We start from the raw sequence: 18,702 nt of genomic DNA on the forward strand, positions 1-18,702 counted from the left end.
TACAGACCATCATTATCTTTCTCCTGGATGTTACATTTGCTGCATACATGGAATCCCAGCTATAGTCTATTTTTCTTTTTCCTTTTTTTTTTTTTTTTAAGATTTATTTATTTTAGAGAGAGAGCACACATGAGCTGGTGGAGGGACAGAGGGAGAATCCTCAAACAGAGTCCCTGCTGAGAGTGGAGCCTGACAGGGGGCTCAATCCCAGGACCCCAAGATCATCTCCTGAACCGAAATTAAGAGTTGGATGCTTAACCAACTGAGCCACCTAGGTGCCTCCAGCCTATTTTTCAAGGAGCAGTTAGGGTGACCCTTTAAAACTATAAGTCTATCATGAGACTCCTCTATTTGGCATCCTATATTGTCTCCCATCTCACTCATAGTAGAAGCTGAAATCCTTAGATGGCCTTCAATGTCCTCTGCAATCTAGCCTCTAGCTGCTTTCTCTCACCTCATCTTTATACCTGCTCTGTCTCATGGACTTCAACCACACATGCTTTTCTTTCCACTTGCCAGCCATGGTCCAGCCTCAGGGCCTTTGCACCTGCTGCTCTCTCTGTCTGGAAAGCCTTTGTTCAGGCTAATTCATCTAAGGCATATTCATACGCTTTAGCCCATATGCAGAATAGCACTAGTTTCTTGCATCTCAAGAAAAACAATGACTTTATCCAGAGTGGACTTGCCAAAATGTGTGTCTCAGCCAACTGCCTCAGAGTGTCACCTGGGACAGACAGACTTCCTTTGGTTGGTCCTGGTCATTTACAATTTCTGATCTCTATTGCTGTACCTGCGTAAGAATGGTGGACAGGTTAGTCAAGGAGAAATGATAAGTCTGAGCATTTGTCATCATGTGCAATTTAAACTATGGCTTCTTTCTTTCTTTCTTTTTTTTTTTTTTTAAAGATTTTATTTATTTATTCATGAAAGACACATAGAGAGGCAGAGACATAGGCAGAGGAAGAGGGAGAAGCAGGCTCCATGCAGGAAGCCCGACGTGGGACTCGATCCCAGGTCTCAGGATCGTGCCCTGGGCTGAAGGCTAATGTTTAGCCGCTGAGCCACCCAGGCGTCCCAAAACCATGGTTTCTTTTCACCATCTGATTCTTATATCCTCCCAAAATTTTGAGTGACTATCTTCTAAAGAAACTCTTGCTCTTTTATCTTAAGCCCAAGAAAACATCCTAAAACACTGCTTCGGTGAAGGAAAAGGCATGGGACATTATGAAAGTGGATATTTTAGACAGAAGTGCACAGAGAAAACATCCTGCATGTAATCCCCCATGTGACTGGAGAGACCCTGTCCCCCCCACCCCCCGCCCCACCGCCGCTGCCCTCCCTGCCCCACCCTAGCCCTCCTCTCCTGGGCCTTCCATAGTGGTCAGCAAGCTCTGAGGGTTCACTATCAGATCATCTAATTGTTTTTTCACTGTGGTCATGGAAAGAGCTTATATATCAGAAAAATGAAGCTCCCCAACTGTGGAATCAATTAGACCTGACTCCAGTCCTGAATCTGACATTCATACATAGTGGGGCTTCGGATGTGTTATATGCCCCTCTTTGTGAGTTTCCTCACTTAGAGAATAGAGCTGGAAGGACCTATGTTATGGGGCTGTTACGGGATTGAAATGAAGTAATGTATAGTGAGTGCCTGGCCCATGGCAAACGTTTAAGTGACTGGGTGTCAAAATGAGTCAGCATTGAAACTGAAGCCAGACTCTGTCACCTGAGTCTGAGCTGGTGTGTGCAGTGGACACTCGTGACAGCCCCCATGGGACTGGCCCCTGGGCTATCCTTTATATTGTCACCCGGGTGCTCCTCCCAGAATATAAACATGGCCAACTCACCTCCCTCCTTAAAATGCTGTGCGAGTGACCTCCAGTCCAGCCTGCATGTAGCCTGCAGAGCAGTGGATAGGACTCCTGTGTCCTGTCAGTTGTGCCTCCTCCCTCCTTGGTTCACTCCCCACTGAACTTTGCTCTAGGCACTAACAAAATAATAAGTAATTAGTGATCCTTGAACTTGGCTGTTAGATCAGTCAGGCCTCCATCCAGTCTTGTGGACATTCAACCATATTTTCCCTGCCTCCTTTGGAAGATGTTGCAGGAGGTTTTCTGTACTGCGTCCACTGCATTCTCCGGCTCTGCAACTTGTCCAAAGTGAAAAAGAGGCTGGTCTGGTGTCACCAGGTTTTTGGGCAAATTTGTAACCTTACCGGACTTGGTCCTGCATCCTCTCATCAGTAAGGTGCTGGGCTCCAGCAGGCGATTGCCTGGGTTCCTTCTGACCAAGGCTTTAGGAACAGGGGCTGGGGCTGTGCCCGTTCACCAGTGAGGAGCTGGCTCACCAATGCTGCTGGCGCCCCGGTGAGCTGCTGCGCCCAGGGGAGGTGTTCACAGACAGAGAGGCTGGGTGGGGATGGCTCTCTCATGGGCAGGCAAGTCAGTGCGGGCCAAGTCAGCCAGGGGGAAACAAGAACAGCAGCCTTGATTCCTGGGATGCTCTCTGCCCTTCTCCTCCACCCTGGCCTCCCCCACAGGAACCCAACTGTGTATCTCAGTCCTAGAATGTGAGGAATGTGCCACAGCCTGATAGGCCTGAAGCAATCTGCAGAGAGGCAGGGAGGAGTGCTGCTCCCCAGTCAGAGGCCTGACAGTGTAGGGACTATGGGTCCTGAGGGCTGGGCTGCCCCTCCCCTCCTGCCTGGGCCTCCTGCTGCAGCCTGATGTCAAAGGCTGCATTGTGCATTGAGCTGGGTTTTGGTCCCTAGTGTGCCAGGGAGGAGGCGGGAGGAGGGACACCGTTGGGAGGCTGTCCCTCCCAGTGCTCTTCTGGCTGCTGTTCCCAGGGGCCTTGGCCTGGGGAGAATGATGCACACATGGGTGGCTGCTTCTGCATTCCCGGGGAGCCGAGTCTATCCTGGGGCCCAGGTGAGTTTCCTGACCTGGGGGAGGGGGTTGGCCTGTGGCTTCCCTGAGGTGATTGGTCCAGTGAAGACTCAGGGATCTGTTGGGTTGGGGAAGCTGCTTTTCCAAAGATCGTAGCGGCGAGATGGCTTTGCTTTCTGGCCCCCTCTCCTTCCCTCGTCCAGTGCTTGTCATTCTGGCTTTGTGAAAAGGGAGTGGACCCTGGGAAACTTCTACTTTTCCTGATGAGAGAGACTTTGAGCTCTGTAAGGAGCCAGTGCTGCTTTTGGCTGCCACTGGCAGGGTGTGACTAACCCCTTCCGTCTTTTCTTCCCAGGATTCCCTAGGTCAGGAAAGAACCTCAGGCAGTGAGTGCCCCTGGGGCGCATGAGTGGCCATAAATTTGGCCTCAGTCACTCAACCCTATTTTCATCAGGGTTGCTGTCACTAGACAAAAACAGGCAATTTCTTGCCTCCTACCTATTACAGAGTGATTTTCTTTCTTTTCCTTTTTTCTTTTTGGTACGTCAGCTTGAAGCCATGGAGTCGTTGCCCTAAGAAATTGTCAAGTCATCTGAGACTTGATATCAGGTGACCCAACATCCTAGTTTTGCCCGGGTCCGAGGGCTTTCTCAGGATGCAATCGGTGCTAAAACCAGAAGAGTCCCAGGCAACTAGGGTGGTTTGTCACCCTAGTGCAGACTCCTCACTTTTTTTTCAGAGCAGGACCAAGGTGGGGTCCTGCCATCTCAAGTATGGCAATTATCAGGATATGTGGCAGCCTTGGGGGAAAGTGGCAGAGTCGGGGAGAACTTGGGAGATAGGAGAGCACCATGCCGAGGAATCATTCCTAACCCTTGTCAGGATTCCATGTCTTCCTGGAGCACCATGTGGTTCCTTGGAAAGGGAGCCCAGAAGAACTGCTAGGCAAGACAAACAGATCTGCAGATGGCACAAAAGGCACAACCATTAGCTATGAAAACATGTTGCATCTCCAGATTTCTAAGATTTATAAGCTTGTCAGACCCTTTCCTTAAATCCTGTTGCCATTGTACCCTGCAGGAGCAGACATTAAATGGAGTGTGGGGGAACATGAAGGATCACTGGTCTGCAAGCCAGGGTCCTGGGTTCTAGGTCTACCATCACTTGGGCAGTTAACCATCACCATGGTTAATAACCTGGTCTTGGAGGCCAAAATGTCTGGTTTGATCGTGGTTCTTTGACTTGACCTTGAGCAATTTACTTAACCTCTCTGTTTTAGTCCCCTTGTCTATAGATTTATTGATATATTTTTATACATTCTTCATAGAGTTGTGTGTGGGGGCGATTAAGTCTACGTGTGAAACACTCAAAACAACCTGGCAAACAGTGATTTAACACAGGAAATGTCAGCCATATTAATTACATTTCTGTGACTCTAGCCTATCAAGCTCTCCCTCTAGGCCTTTGCTCATCTATAAGATGAGGGAATGTAGGCTTGGCCTGCAGAGGTGCCTTAGGGAGCTCTGCTCCTGCTCTCTGACCCCCAGCTTCAGCTGGAGCAGCTCTGCTTCTGTGTGACATCCTGTCCTCAGCCCAAGATTTCATGAACAAGAGTTCTGTGGCTCAAAACCAACCAGCCAACCAATCAACACTGAAGAAAGCATCCTCAGAGTTCTTATGATATTACTGTCCAATGATTTTATTGTTTCACCTGATTGGGGGTATCTCTAAGTGGCTGGGATCCCGAATCCACTATTTCTCTGAGTCAACTTGCCATTTCCTTTATCAAGGCTTTTCATACCATTTCCCTAAAATTTTTTCTGTGCTTATCAGGGCTTTTCCCCAGAGAGGGTGATATGGGTGTTGTAGGTATGAGGACCATTGATATAAAATCCCTTTTTAGACTCCCCTGTTTTTCCTAGGGAAATAGAACAAAGTATGAGACATATTCTGGAGTGACTCCATAGTTCCGTGACTTAGGGAAAAACTCGTATATTCTTCAAACCTTAGTTTTCCTGTCTGTAACCTGGATCCAATGGTACTATTGGTCACACACAGAGTTTTGGGTAAGGATTATATCAGATAATTCATCTCATGGATTTAGCACAGGGTCTGGCTTCTGATAACCCCTCAGTAATTGTGGACTGTTTTACTGTTCACTAGTAAAGACTATTCCTACAACCCTTCTCCCTAATTCCTGGCTCCACTGTGCTCCTGTTTCTAGCTGCTTCTGCCATTACATCTGTTTAAAGTGGAGTAAACAATGAAGACCAGCAGTCCTCAGGGGTAAGGGAAGCAGGAAAGGAGAAGGCTCTTGGTAGCACCGAGCTCTGGACAGATGCCTGGCTGGTTTGCCACCGTGTCACACAATGATGAATGTTGGCTCTGGCCACTCAAGTGACCTGCATTCTCACACATGGGCTCTGCCTGCAGCATCTGTTCCCTGTAATGTTTCTCATTTGCTCACATAAATCTCCCCATTGCACATGGTGAGAGGTGCTGGTTTTGGTCAACTGCTGTCATGTCTGACTTCCTGGACCCTTGGAGATTCTTGTCGCTGTTTAATAAATTATAGTTCCTCACTGAGGATCACAGAGTAAGTCATGTCAAAGTTTATTGACCTAAAAGCTTCTAGCACTGTCCCCTTATCTTTAACACTTGCTTGGAGAAGTTTGGCAGACTTACACTCTTAAACAGGGGATGTGAGAGGGAACATTTGCCTATATTGATTGCTGGTGTTTTTAACTTTCAACAATTTTGGTAAATGTGAATCATGAGTATAATAATAGGAAATTGAGGAAGAATGCTGGCAGTACTGAATGATGCCTCATATTTGAACTTTAAAAAGCTTGTGAGGCATTTTGAACTTACTGATAACAGAGAATTTCAGAACAATAAAACTACCATCTAGCTCTAGTACATTTCTACATTATACCATGTTTGCTTCAGAATACCTTAATTTCATTCTCTTAAAAAAAAACAAAACATTGTAGATGCAAGTAGAGTCCCCTGGTCCCCTGGTCCCCTGGTAGTTCTCTCCCAGTCTCATTTCCCTCCCTCGTTTCCTCCCCAGAGTTAATCACTTTCATGAATTCAGCGGTTTTGTGCTTTTATTACATGTTTGTGTACTCATAATCATTGCAAAGAATTTTTTCTGAAGATTGATACTTAAACAAAATGATATCATTGTGCAGCTTGCTTTTTCCCCTCCCTCTACATTATGATCAGAGATACATCCATGTAGGTAGATATACCTATAGCTGTAATTTGACATTTATCCTAACGAGGACAGTGTAGGTTTACATCATAAACTCTACTGGTGGATATGAATGTCAAGTCAAAGAAGGAAAAAATATGTAGGTGGAGAAAAAAGCATGCAGGGAAACACTTCTTAATGTTTTTTTAAAGTTGGGGTGGAAGTTGGGAGAGACTGAGAGAGGAGAAATGCATCTATTGCTCAAATGGGTCAAATGCTCACGTCTAGCAAGTTTCTTTCTGTTTTTTTTTTCTAGCAAGTTTCTAAGAGTGAGATGTTTCCAGATTAGAGACTTCAGACCTCAGAGTTCTGAGATTAGATTAACGTCATGGTGGCAGTAAAGTTGGCTCCCAGTGATCTGCATGCTTCTGATTCTTGTGAACTTGTTATGTGACCTTGGTAAAATCACTACTCCTCTCTAGGCCTTAGTTTCTCCACAGTGAAGTGAGGAGTTGAACTAAATGATCTCTTAAATCCCTTCTATCTATTCATTTTCTATAATTATTGCCTCTTCTTTATTTTTATCCCTCATATTCAATTTGTCAAGATACTTTCCCTTTTCTAACTTTAAGGTACCACACCAGGGACGCCTCAGTGGCTCAGTGGTTGACCATCTGCCTGTGGCTCAGGTCGTGATCCTGCATCGGGCTCCCCAAAGGGAGCCTGCTTCTCCCTCTGCCTATGTCTCTGTCTCTCTCCGTGTGTCTCATGAATAAATGAATAGAATCTTAAAAAAAAAGAAAAAAAGAACCACACCATTCACTAAATCCCCTCACTTCTCACTTGCCAAAATCATAGTGCACAGTCTCACACTTATACTCCTGGATTGCCATACAACTTTTTTAGCTGGCCTCCCTGCCTCTTGTCTTTTCTTCTCCCTTGTCCTTCTTGTGCCACCCCAGGTAGAGTTTCCATTGCTACAATGCCATTCCTATGTTCAAGAATGCTTCATGGCTCCCTATTGCTTACTATATCTATTCTAAGTTCCTCTGCTTGCCTTGAAATGCTGTCCCTATCCTGACTCTACCATATTTAACAATTTTAACTACATGATCATTGACCTTGCTAGTATGTACAGGCTGGTTTCTGCTGTCTCATGTGCATACAAAGTTCATTCCAACTTATCTTGCTGATCTCTTTGCCAGTAATTTTACTCCCCCCACCTCCCATATAAATCTACCAGGAAAGTGAAAAGAAGCCACAGATTCAGGGATATTACATGAAAACCACATATCTAATACTTGTATCCAGAACATAAAAAAAAAAAAAAAAAACCCACCAAAAAACCACCCTTATAACTCAGTAATGAGAAGGTTAATAGCCCAATTAAATGGAGCAAAATGTTTGTAAAGACACTTTCATTCAGAAAATATATGTATGGCAAATAAGCACATGAGAAAAATGCTCAACATCATTAGTTACTAAGGAAATGTAAATTGAAACAGTGAGATAAGACAACTATACAATGGCTAGAATTAAAAAGCCTGATAATATCAGATGTTTGTGATGATATTGTGCAACCGGAACTCTCTTGCGTTGCTGATGGGAAGGCAAAATGGTATAGCTGCTTTGGAAAGTAGTTTGGCAGTTTTTAAACAAATCTCAATGTATTTTTAATTAGTAACTTTTTCCGACCCAAAGTAATAATAAAAATGAAATGAGCTTATACCAAAAGTAATTTATTGATTAATGAATGAAAAGTCCAGGTGTTGTTTGCTTTAGGTATGGCTGGATCAAGATATTCAATTGATGTTATCAGAAAGTTATCTTTCCTAAACTCCTAAACTTTTACTGGATTAGCCTCAACTTTAGGCAGGCCTTCACCTGTGGTAGGCCTCCCAGTTCTAGGCTGTCATATATATATTTTTTAAAGATTTTAGTTATTTATTTTTGAGGGTGCGAGAGAGAGAGCACGAAAGGTGGAGGAGAGGCAGAAGGAGAAGCAGACTCCTTGCTCAGCAGGAGCCCAATGCAGGACTCAATCCCAGGACCCTGAGATCATGACCTGAGCTGAAGGCAGATGTTTAACGGACTGAGCCACCCAGGCTGTCATATTCACAGCTCCAAGTGCAATGGAAAGAAATCTCTTCCTGCAGAGTGCTGTTGAGGGTCCTGAGACTAATTCTCATTAGCTTAACCTTGGTTATGTGGCCATGGCATAACATAACATGATTGGTTGATGCTTGAGTCAAGTGCCCACTTCTGGAGCTAGGGATGGAGTCAGCCCCACCTGAACCACATGGTTTACGGGGCTCATCTGGCTAATGAGAAGCACAGGATTGAGTCTGGGACTGTCTAATTGCAGTCTTTGTTCCCACCTACTTCTCTACCTGCCTTCAGTTCTAGAAAACAAAGTGTATGTCTCTTACAGAATATTTGGAAAGTAGACAAAAGTAGACAAAAAGATGATTAAAAATGACTCGGCACTAGCCACTATGGACCTACTGGTCTATTTCCTTGCAGTCATTAAAAAAATCATATCTTTTTCTTTTTAACACACTTCATTCTGTATGATAGCTTTTTGTTGCCTTGATTTGTCTCTGGTCCTTTTTTAATGCCCAGCTAAGTCTCCATATTCCTTCATGTTGAAATATAATCCCTGTACAAAAGAGTTCTGTAAATTATGAATCCCCATGCAAGTATTTTTTTTTTCCCATGCAAGTATTAACTCTTCTTCCTATTATGCAGCTCACCCAGATTTTCCAGATTCTTTATTGTGTCTCAAGTGGCTGCTCTCTGGCTCATGGGTCCCCAAGCACCTAGCAAATTGGCTCTCTATTCCACAGATTCTCACACTTTAGAGCACACGAGAAATCCTCAAGAGGCTAATTGAAAATGCACATCTCCAGACTCTACCTCTAGATATTCGGAGGTGAAGTAGGTAGAGAAGAGCTCAAGGAATATTTCTCTATTTGTAGTCTACCAAATTTACCACTCATGCAGAGCTATGTACAAAATTATATGTGTACAGTTTGGTGAATTTTCAAAAAGTGAAAATGTCCACCTATACTACTTCCTGGGGTTGTCATTCATTTATTCTCATTGCTATATTGTACTTAATTGTATATACTACACTTACTTATTCATTCTGTGTAGATGGACATTTGGGTTGTTGCCAGGCTGTTTTGGGTGTTACACATACTGGAGCTGTGAATATTTTTGTAGATGTATTTTGGTGAACACATATATGTATTCTTCTGAGTATATGCCTAGGAATGGAACTGCTAAATCTTATTGCATGTATATGTTCAGCTTGAACTGATATGTCAAACAGTTTTTCCAAAGTAAAAATTTTCAAACCTTATTCTCATACTTGCAGTACATGGGATGGGAGTTCCAATTGCTCTGTATCCTTTGAACACTTGGCTTTATCTGTCTTTTTTATTTTGGTCAATCTGTGTAGTGGTGTTCCATTATGGTTTTAGTTTTCATTCTCCTGATGAGCTTGAGAAAATTTTCATAAATTTATTGGCCACTTGGATACTGCCTTGGATAAGGGCTTCTTCACCCTTTTGTCCATTTTTCTAGTTGCCTACCTCTTTCTGAAAGATGCATAGCATTCTTTATATATTCTGGATTTGAATTCTTTACATTCTATACACATTCTTTATATTTTCTTCTACTCTGTCACTTACCTAGCATTCTCTTAATTGCATCTTTTGATTAAAAAAAGTTCCTAATTTTATCCATTATTTTTTTGTGCATAGTGCGTAGTGCTTTCCCATCCTGTTCAGGAAATAACTGGTTACTTCAGTCATGCAGATATTCTTCTCTAATTTTCTTTTTCTTTCTTTTTTTTTTTTTAAAGATTTTACTTATTTATTCATGATAGACATGGGGGGGGGGGCAGAGACACAGGAGGGAGGAGAAGCAGGCTTCATGCCGGGAGCCTGACGCGGGACTCGATCCCAGGACTCCAGGATCGTGCTCTGGGCCAAAGGCAGGCGCTAAACCACTGAGCCACCCAGGGATCCCCCTTCTCTAATTTTCTTAGTTAGTTTGGGCAGATAACTTTCTATTTTTTATTTTATTTATTTACTTATTTTTTAAAGACTTTATTTACTTATTCATGAGAGACACAGAAAGCGAGGCAGAGGGAGAAGCAGGCTCCATGCAGGGAGCCCGATGTGGGACTCGATCCCAGGTCTCCAGGATTACACCCTGGGCCGAAGGCGGCGCTAAACCACTGAGCCACGGGCCTGCCCGGGCAGATACCTTTTTAAAAACCAGCACTTAGGTAGCTCTGATGCAAACAGTCTACAAATTATGTCCTATGAAACACTGCAATTTTCTGCTCTAAACCTCACACATCTTTTCAGAGCTTTCTTGCTCAAAGCAGGATGACCATGAACTTCCTTCTTCAAGGTGGACTTATATGGTGGACATTCACCATCTTTAGGCTATCTTTTCTTTCCACGCAGTCTTGCAGTAGGTACACACTCTCACAGCTTGTGGGGCCCATATGTGAATGGGTAAATTTGATGGCATGCAGACTGTGGTAGCCAGAGAAGAATGAATGCCCACAGAGGGGCAGCAAATGCTTGACCCCAGACAATTATTGCTACATGAGAATGAGGGCTCTGAACTATAGATCTTCCCATTTTCAAAGCAAAGCCAAGAATCTGGGTTATGCAAAATATCCCAAGTTCTGAGTGATGTCAAGCAATTCACATTTGAACTTTAAAAATTCAGTGTATGGGGGAATGCCTGGGTGTCTCAGTTAGTTAAGCATCTGTCTTCAGCTCAGGTCATGATCCCAGGATCCTGGGATCATGCATTGGGCTCCTGCTCAGTGGGAAGCCTGGTTCTCGCTCTGTCTGCTGTTCCCCTTGCTTGTGCTCTCTCTCTCTCTCTGACAAATAAAAAAATAAAATCTAAAAATAAAAAAATAAAAATAAAAATTTACCATGTGGGAAAATAAAAAAAGAATAACAAAAGAGAACCAAAAAAGGAAGGAAGGAAGGAAGGAAGGAAGGAAGGAAGGAAAGAAGGAAGGAAGAAAGAAGAAAGAAAAATGATATTTGTGGGTTCCTGATGGCCTCTGACCCTGAGGCTATCAGTTTTCAAACTGTCCCAGAGTGAGGAAGCAGGCTACCACTCCAAGTGTGATGCTGGAACCAGCAGATGTATCACCTGGCAGCACATTAGACACACAGAACCTTAGGCTTTCAACCTACTGAGGTAGAGTCTAAATTTTATCAATATCCTCAGGCAATTCATACACATATGAAAATTTGAGAAGCATCAGTCTAGATGTGTGATTCCCAACACTGGCTCAAATTAGAATCAGTTGGGGAACTTAAAAGAATTTTTATGGCTGGGCTGCACTACAAACCACGTAAATCAGCATTTCTGGAGACGTGGCCTAGGCACTGCTATTTTTAAAAAGCAATCTGAGTGATTCAAATAGGCAGTCAGAGTCGAGAACCACTAACTTAGATCCATCTCTCATTTATGAGTGGGAAAAGTGAAACCTCAGAAAACGGATGGATGAAACGTCTTGCCCAAGGTTATTAACTAATGTATGGGAGAATCTGATTTGTGCTCAACCTCTTATCTCATGATACCCAAGCCAGTGCCTTTTTGCTACAGTTACCTTTGGTTCCTGGGGGCAGAACTACAAAATGATCCAGTTCAACTGTAGCTCATTACTGCCTGCTTTCCAGCTAAGCTGCTTTTAACACTGAACCCCTAAAAAGATTGACTGGATGAGGAGCTATGAGCTGACGGGCCCCTCCTTCTGCCTATCAAACCCAAATCCATTTCATTCTCCCTCCCTCTATCACCCCCAAAAGTGTTAACTGCTCCTGCTATGAAGAAATAGAATCTGGTCCTCCACTGGTGTCTCAAAATCTCTCTGCATAGGCAAGGAGCACAGAGTAGAGGCACAGACTCCTGGTAGCAATGTGAAGATTTGGGGTTAGCATTAATCAGCTGTGAGTGGATGGAGTGTGATGGCTGGTCCCTATCACTCTTGGGCTGCATCAGTAGATGAACAGGTCCAGAATGCAAAATGGGTTGATCTGCTTGACTCTGACCTAGCACAGTTTTATAATCAAAGAAACTGGGAGAATTAGGTGAGGGACTTGCAAACAATGGTTGAGCCAAGACTCCTAATCCCTCTTTCTAGAACCAGGCAGCTTATAATATTCTGACCCCATGGTATAGTCTTTGAGCAATTTCATGGTCAAAGGAACAGAGTAACCCAAAGTAATGTGTAAAGGACTTGAATTCTCTTGTTGTATTTTGGGAATATCATGAGGGAGGCCCACATTTCATAGTGATACTTGTGAAATTTCCTTCTATTCTTTTATATCCACTGCCTCGTGCTTTTTAGCTGTACTCTCTTCTCTTTTCAACGCTCTGCCATCAAAATAGCCTTCTCCCTAACCCCAGCTGTGCCGTGATCTTCTTTCTTTTCCTTTTTCACTTCAATTCTACAGTGGCAAAGACAGGAACATTTTGGAGATCTGAGGAGAAATCCCATACAGGACTCTAGTGGTCAGACAGTCTGGGGACCATCAATACATTACAAGCATGCCCCAGGCGTCTCCCTAATGATGCTACCCTCTCTCCTTCTATGGTGACACTTCTGTTATCCACCCATTGATCTTAAACCTCATCGCAGTCAGATCTATAATGACCTTGTAGGTTCAACATATATGGAGCATTTTCAGTGTCCTCAGCCATGGGACTCAGTCTGACCTGTGGGTGGGAATCTGTTTTATTTTATTTTAAATTTTTATTTATTTGACACAGAGGGGGACAGAGAGAGAGCATGAGCAGAAGGAGTGGTAGGCAAAGGGAGAGGAGGAAGCAGGCTCCCTGGTCACTGGGGAGCAGGGAGCCTGATACAGGGCTTGACCCCAGGACCCCAAGATCATGACCTGAGCTGAAGGCAGACGCTTAACTAACTGAGCCACCCAGGCCTCCCTTATTAACTCGTTTTAAATAAAATGGGGATACACAGGCTACTGCAGTATTGACATAGCAGGTATAACAGGTCTTTGATAACAGTTGAGTACTAAATAATTGTAAGGCAATGGTGATAGCGGAGAGAACTCCTTCATGCCACCAGCCTAGGAGAAAAAATTGTCACTTGACAAAGACTTGTAGTCCATGCTTATCACTTGCTTACACTCACACAAATGATCTTTCATTTGATCTCTTCCAGGTAAAGAAACTCCTTCCAAGAATCCAACCGTATCAACTGAGTGTATAGCCTTATCTGAAGAGAAGGAAAAATGTTTTGTGCCACAGAATATGACTCCAGGTATCTAAAACCCAAATAGAAGCCCTATTTTTTTTTAAAGTATTTTCCATGTCGAATTCCACAGTAACCTCTTTATCTCTCCCATCTGTAGGCTCCCTTTCTTTTATCCTTTCCAGGCACCACCATCAAATGCATCTTTGTAGGCATGACCTCGACTATGGCATTCACTTGCTCACAAATCTTCCAATACTCTCCATTGCCTGCAAGATTAAGTTAAAGCTTCTCAGGCTGACTCTCAAACCTCTTCACAATCTGGCACATATTAGGAGCTCCATACGTATTTGCTCTACTAAAGAAAATACATTAGCAATTAAATTTTAAGGTGCCGGAGGGCAGGGATAATTTTTTTGAAGACTTAGGTATTTATTGTGCATGGCATCTAAAAGAGTTATTTGTACATAGTTGGTGCTTAGAAAATATTTGGTAAATAAATACACAAATTGTTGAATAAATATGTGGAGGTCATGTTTATATTCTATATACAGTACCTTATACACATAGCACATTCTCAATAAATATTTGTTAAATAAATGAATAAGCAAATAAAGGGTTGAATATGTGGAGTGAGATTGGTGGAGCAGAAGAGCACCTGTATGAATCTTTCAGAATCAGAAAAAGATTCTGAAATTAGTGCAAAAGAAACCTTATTCTCAAGACACATCTTTCACAAGTCTCCGACTAAGAGACCTCAGTGAAGCTGGCAGGGAGTTGGCATCAGAGGGTAGTATACCTGGGCTGAACCTTGTACCAGAAACTCTGAGGATCAACCTGCAGAAGACTCAGTGTTTATTGTACAGTAACAGGGATCATTTTGGGGGGGCTAATCATGTGCCAAGCATGTGCTAAATGATTCCTCTCATTCTCATATGCTCACCTCTGGGAGGTGCCACCAAACTCCCCATTCCAAAGGTGGCCAAGTCTCAGAGAGAAAGGCATCTTCCCCACTGCCACACAGCTAGTGAGGAGAAAGGCATTCAGACCCTCATCTTGTTCATGGCCACGATGGAGGTGCATCTTTGTTCCTCCCTGGCATACAAATGATAGATTTGTGGAAAAGATTTACATTAAGAATGTTTCAAAGAACATAAACCAGGTTAATGGATAGTGTTCATATGTCATATCAGGTTCTTTCTTTTCCCAGTTTCAAATTCTGTCAAACAGCCAGGCTGACAATGAGAACGACCTTGCCCTTTCTTGTTCTATCAATCTGCTTGTCTGTTAGCTTGTCCTTGAGAAATGGTGACTCGCCACCTGTTGTTTCCTGAATACAGTGTAGTCAGCATTTTGCCTTAATAGTGCCATGAAGGCCAATGAACAAAGGGTACATGGAGGGCTGAACTTGTCTGTCTTATAGCCTTTACCACTGTGGTGCTGTTTCCAGGAAAGTCACTGAGCAAGAAGGGGGCATTCCGCTCCAGCCTCCAATCTCTCCTTTGCGGAAGAGTCACAGACAAAATCAATCAGATACATTAGCATGATTAAACAACCGGTTTTCAGAAGGATTTTTAAAAAATGACAAAGTATGCTTCACACTGACACTGGAGTGAACTTGATTTATTCCCTTGTTTTGGTCATGCTGAAGGCACTGCAGGATCCCACAGTGGCCCATGCAGGAGGCTCTCAGTGGCAGCTCTGGCCTGTTGAGATCTCAAAGGCAGTTTGCTTATTTAAGTCCAGGTCTTTTGAGTGACAAATCCATGGATTCAGGTGCAGGACTAGGAGATCCACACTGAAGGGGCTGCCATTTGCGGGAGCTATTGTGAGAGATTCTAGAAGGGAGTTTGGATCACACTTTGAAAGGACAGGAGAAATGGATTTGGTGAAAAGGAGTCACAGAGTTGGTCAGAGTCAAGGTTGATTACAGATGTGACAAGATGAGGTCAGAGGGAGCAGTAATTGGGGCAGTGATAGGGTGGGGAGTTTGAGAGTCGACAGCTGATGCTTAATGTGTTAATTGAATATTTACTATGTAGGAGGCACTGAACAAAAAGCTTTGTATGAATAATCTCATTTGTAAGCCTCTTAAAAGCTCTGTGAAATAGGTACTCGACAAGTCATTTTGCTAATGAGAAAAGTCAAGTGTAAAGATGTAATTAACTGTTCAGCATGGCACAGCAAGCGAGGGCAGAGCCAAGCCTTGAGCCCAGGTCTGTGTGACTCCGCCTCCCCCGGCTTCGCCTCCTCATAGCGGTCAGTGTGTTGATCCGTGAGGCTACTGGACAGAGCACTGAATCGGACGGCTGAGGATGGAGGGCTTGGATGAGATTAGAACACAGGCCAGGGAGGAATGGAGTGGAACAAACATCCACCCGCAGTTCACACCAGTGTCAGGTCAGTTGGGGATGTCCTATTGGAGCTGCTTGGTAGCCAAGGCATTTTCAGGACTTCCAGGTTAAAAATGGGCCCTTTAAACATAGGAGTCCAGGCTGACTTGTGTTACCCAGGCCAGCAAGAGAGGGGCTGTCTTTAATGTGCTCAGGGATTTGCAAAGTCCCTGGCAAGTTAGGGCTAGAAGAGAGACCTCTATAATTATCCAGTCCAATGCCTTTTTGGTTCATTGTGTTTGATAATTATTAACGAGATTGCTACTTATTATCTAAAGGAGACATGTGGCAAAGTGCAGTTATAAGATGAGCCTCTTCAGGGTGACCTTTTCCAACAACACTATCCAAAGGCATACCCCTGCCCCCCAAACTGCTCCATCACTCTGTCTGTTAATCCAATTACATTGCTTTCCTAGCACTTTTCTCCATCTGAAGTTATTATGTTCATAGAATTGGTTACTTGCAGAGATTACAAGCTCCATGAGAACAGGGAGCACATCTATTTTGTTTCCTGCTGTATTCCAACACCTGAAACAGCTTCTGCTTACAGTATTGGCTGAACGAATGTGCATTTGTAAGAAATTGAAGTTAGGCTTTAATACATTAAGGACCTGCCCTGGCAAACATTAGTAAACTCATTTTATTAGAAATAGTTTAGAGAAAATGTATGGCGTATCCATAATGCATAAAGCATAGAATATCTATTACACATAATAAATTTGACGTGTTTGACGTGTATTTCCATATATATGGATAGATTAAGTATTTGCTACAAATCATCCACAGGAAGAAATATATGTGTAGCTGTTCTGTGTTGGCACTGTTACCTTGGTGCCAGGCAGCCTAGGAATATACCTTGTTCAAAGCAGAAATAACCAACAGCAGCTCCTGGGATTCCAGAACATTCCCAGGCTTCAGCCTCTCCTTCCTTCCTTCCTTCCTTCCTTCCTTCCTTCCTTCCTTCCTTCCTTCCTTCCTTCCTTTCTTTTTTTTCTTTCCTTGGGGGACATTTTAAAGGAGGTGCTCCGGATATCATTAAGATTACTTGTAACCTCTCATTAAAGAGGACATCAATTTAATTGATGTCCATTTAATCTAATTCTTTCTTCCCTTTTATTGCATTTCCAGCCTGATCTGATTGCATTTCTCCCCCCTTTCTCTTTAAGATCTGACGCTCTCCTTCAGTGTGAAGAGCCGCTCCAGGAGGTGTGTAAACGGCCCCCTGCAGGAAGCGGCCAGGAGGCGGCTCTGGGCGCTGGAGAATGAGCACCAGGAGGTGTGTGCCCTGTTTAAGGTGAGCTTGGGTGGCCCACTGCAATGCTGAACCTGCCTGGTGTCCGGCCGCTGCAAGGCTTGCCAGCACCTAGGACAGCGCCGGGAACAAAGTAGGCCCTTCAGAGAACCGCTGAAGGAACAAAGAATGAATGAAAATATACATACTTGCTGCTCAGCAAGGATACACGGAACTCAGAAGGTGGCAACCTCTGGTGTTGCACAGTCAGAGAAAATGGTTTCAAACCTGCCACTCATAGCTGTCTGACCATCTACAAGTGACTTCACCTGTGTAGGATGGAATTGTTATGATATCTACCTTATAAAGCATATATATTTTTTTTAATAAAATGTGGTACATTGGGATTATTTTTTCTTGTAATCAAATATACACAACGTAAATTTTCAACTTTAATTATTCTCAGTGTACAATTCAGTGGCATCAATGCAGTCACGTTGTTATGCCATCACCACTGTCTGTTCCAGAACTTTGTCATCATCCCAAACTGAAACTCTGTATCTATTAAACAATAACCCCCCCATCCCCTTCCCTCACCACTGGTGACCACTAAGTATATATTCTTTTAAGTACCAAAATTGCTAATCAAAAAATTAATAACGATAAATTTTAGAATGAGAGGAGAAAAAGGCAACAAAGTAAATAAACCAGTTCCTTCTCTTTCATAGTGGGTAGCTTGTATGTTCAGTTGTTAAACCAAGGAAGAAGGATATAACCAAATTATTTATAGTTTAGGAGAGATTTTTTTTTTAAGACCCTATCTATTTATTTGACAGAGAGAGAGAGAGAGAGAGAACACAAGCAGGAGGAGTGGCAGGCAAAGGGAGAGAGGGAAGCAGGCTCCCCGCTGAGCAAGGAACCAGAGGGCCTCAATCCCAGGACCCAAGGATCATGACCTGAGCTGAAGGCAGATGCCCGAGTGAGCCACCCAGGTGTCCCCTGGGAGGGACTTACTAAAAGAACCAAAGTCAGAAATGATTAAAAATTGTTGCAACTAGAGGTGGGAGAAAAAGAATATTACTTCATGTAATAAACTAATATGTTCTAGTTATTTTTATAGTCTCTGAATTAATTTGATACACATTAAAAAGGGAAATGTGTTCTATTAATCTGTCACGTAAAAAAAAAAAAAAAAGACTGGTTTGTTGGGAGGAGTCAGTGAGTCAGTATCTGTAGAGAGCTTGGCACTTTGCTTGGGTGGCAGTATGTGCTCCCTAAATAGCAGATCAATTATAAATAGTAGGTTTTTTTTTTTTTTTTTTAATTTCCAGAATTCAGAAACTTGGAGGCACGAGCTGTTAACTGGCACCATAGTTTTTAAAAATTTGAGTCACTTTTGGTGTGGGCAAGAGCTGCATTTGATTGAGCCAGGGGATCTGCTGGGCTGAGGGTAGAATCGGTCCAGCTGGTGCACCGGGGTTGAGGCCTGGAGTCAGCTAGATCTAGGCTCCAGTCAGGGGGCCACAACAAACACACAGGTGCCGGGGTAAATTGCTTAAACTGTGTGTGCCTGGGCCTCCTAGACTATAACACATGCATCATGCCATTTTCTATTAAGGCTGAAATGCCATTTGATTATCAAATGCAGCAATATTTTATATACCTGGAAGAAAGGGAAATAAATGCTCCCAATTAAGTATGAGCCACATGCTTCCTTATCTTTTATCTCA

General features: G+C 43.3%; 1 protein-coding gene and 1 long non-coding RNA gene across 5 annotated transcripts in view; one reads left to right on the plus strand and one right to left on the minus strand.

The window, feature by feature from the left end:
* Positions 1-18,702, plus strand: part of SH3TC2 (SH3 domain and tetratricopeptide repeats 2) — a 102,286-nt gene that overhangs the window by 44,594 nt on the left and 38,990 nt on the right. Inside the window, exons 1-3 of one of the 4 annotated variants that reach the window (XR_012030100.1) lie at positions 2,736-2,930; positions 13,319-13,417; positions 16,908-17,035. Coding sequence is in view for 3 of the 4 variants with exons in the window: in XM_072824586.1 (XP_072680687.1) it covers positions 2,879-2,930; positions 13,319-13,417; positions 16,908-17,035 (279 nt within the window). In the remaining variant the exon portion in view is untranslated. Of the gene's footprint in view, positions 1-2,735; positions 2,931-13,318; positions 13,418-16,907; positions 17,036-18,702 lie in introns of those variants that run through there. The other 3 variants (XM_072824586.1, XM_072824587.1, XM_072824588.1) reach the window with 3 other exon arrangements.
* LOC140632502 (uncharacterized) lies at positions 70-2,897 on the minus strand. The gene is made up of 2 exons (XR_012030101.1): positions 1,848-2,897; positions 70-790 (listed from the first exon to the last, which is right to left on the minus strand). It is a non-coding gene; the product is annotated as an uncharacterized lncRNA (long non-coding RNA).

This window comes from Canis lupus, chromosome 4 (genome assembly GCF_048164855.1).
Source record: "Canis lupus baileyi chromosome 4, mCanLup2.hap1, whole genome shotgun sequence".
Classification (NCBI taxonomy): domain Eukaryota; kingdom Metazoa; phylum Chordata; class Mammalia; order Carnivora; family Canidae; genus Canis; species Canis lupus.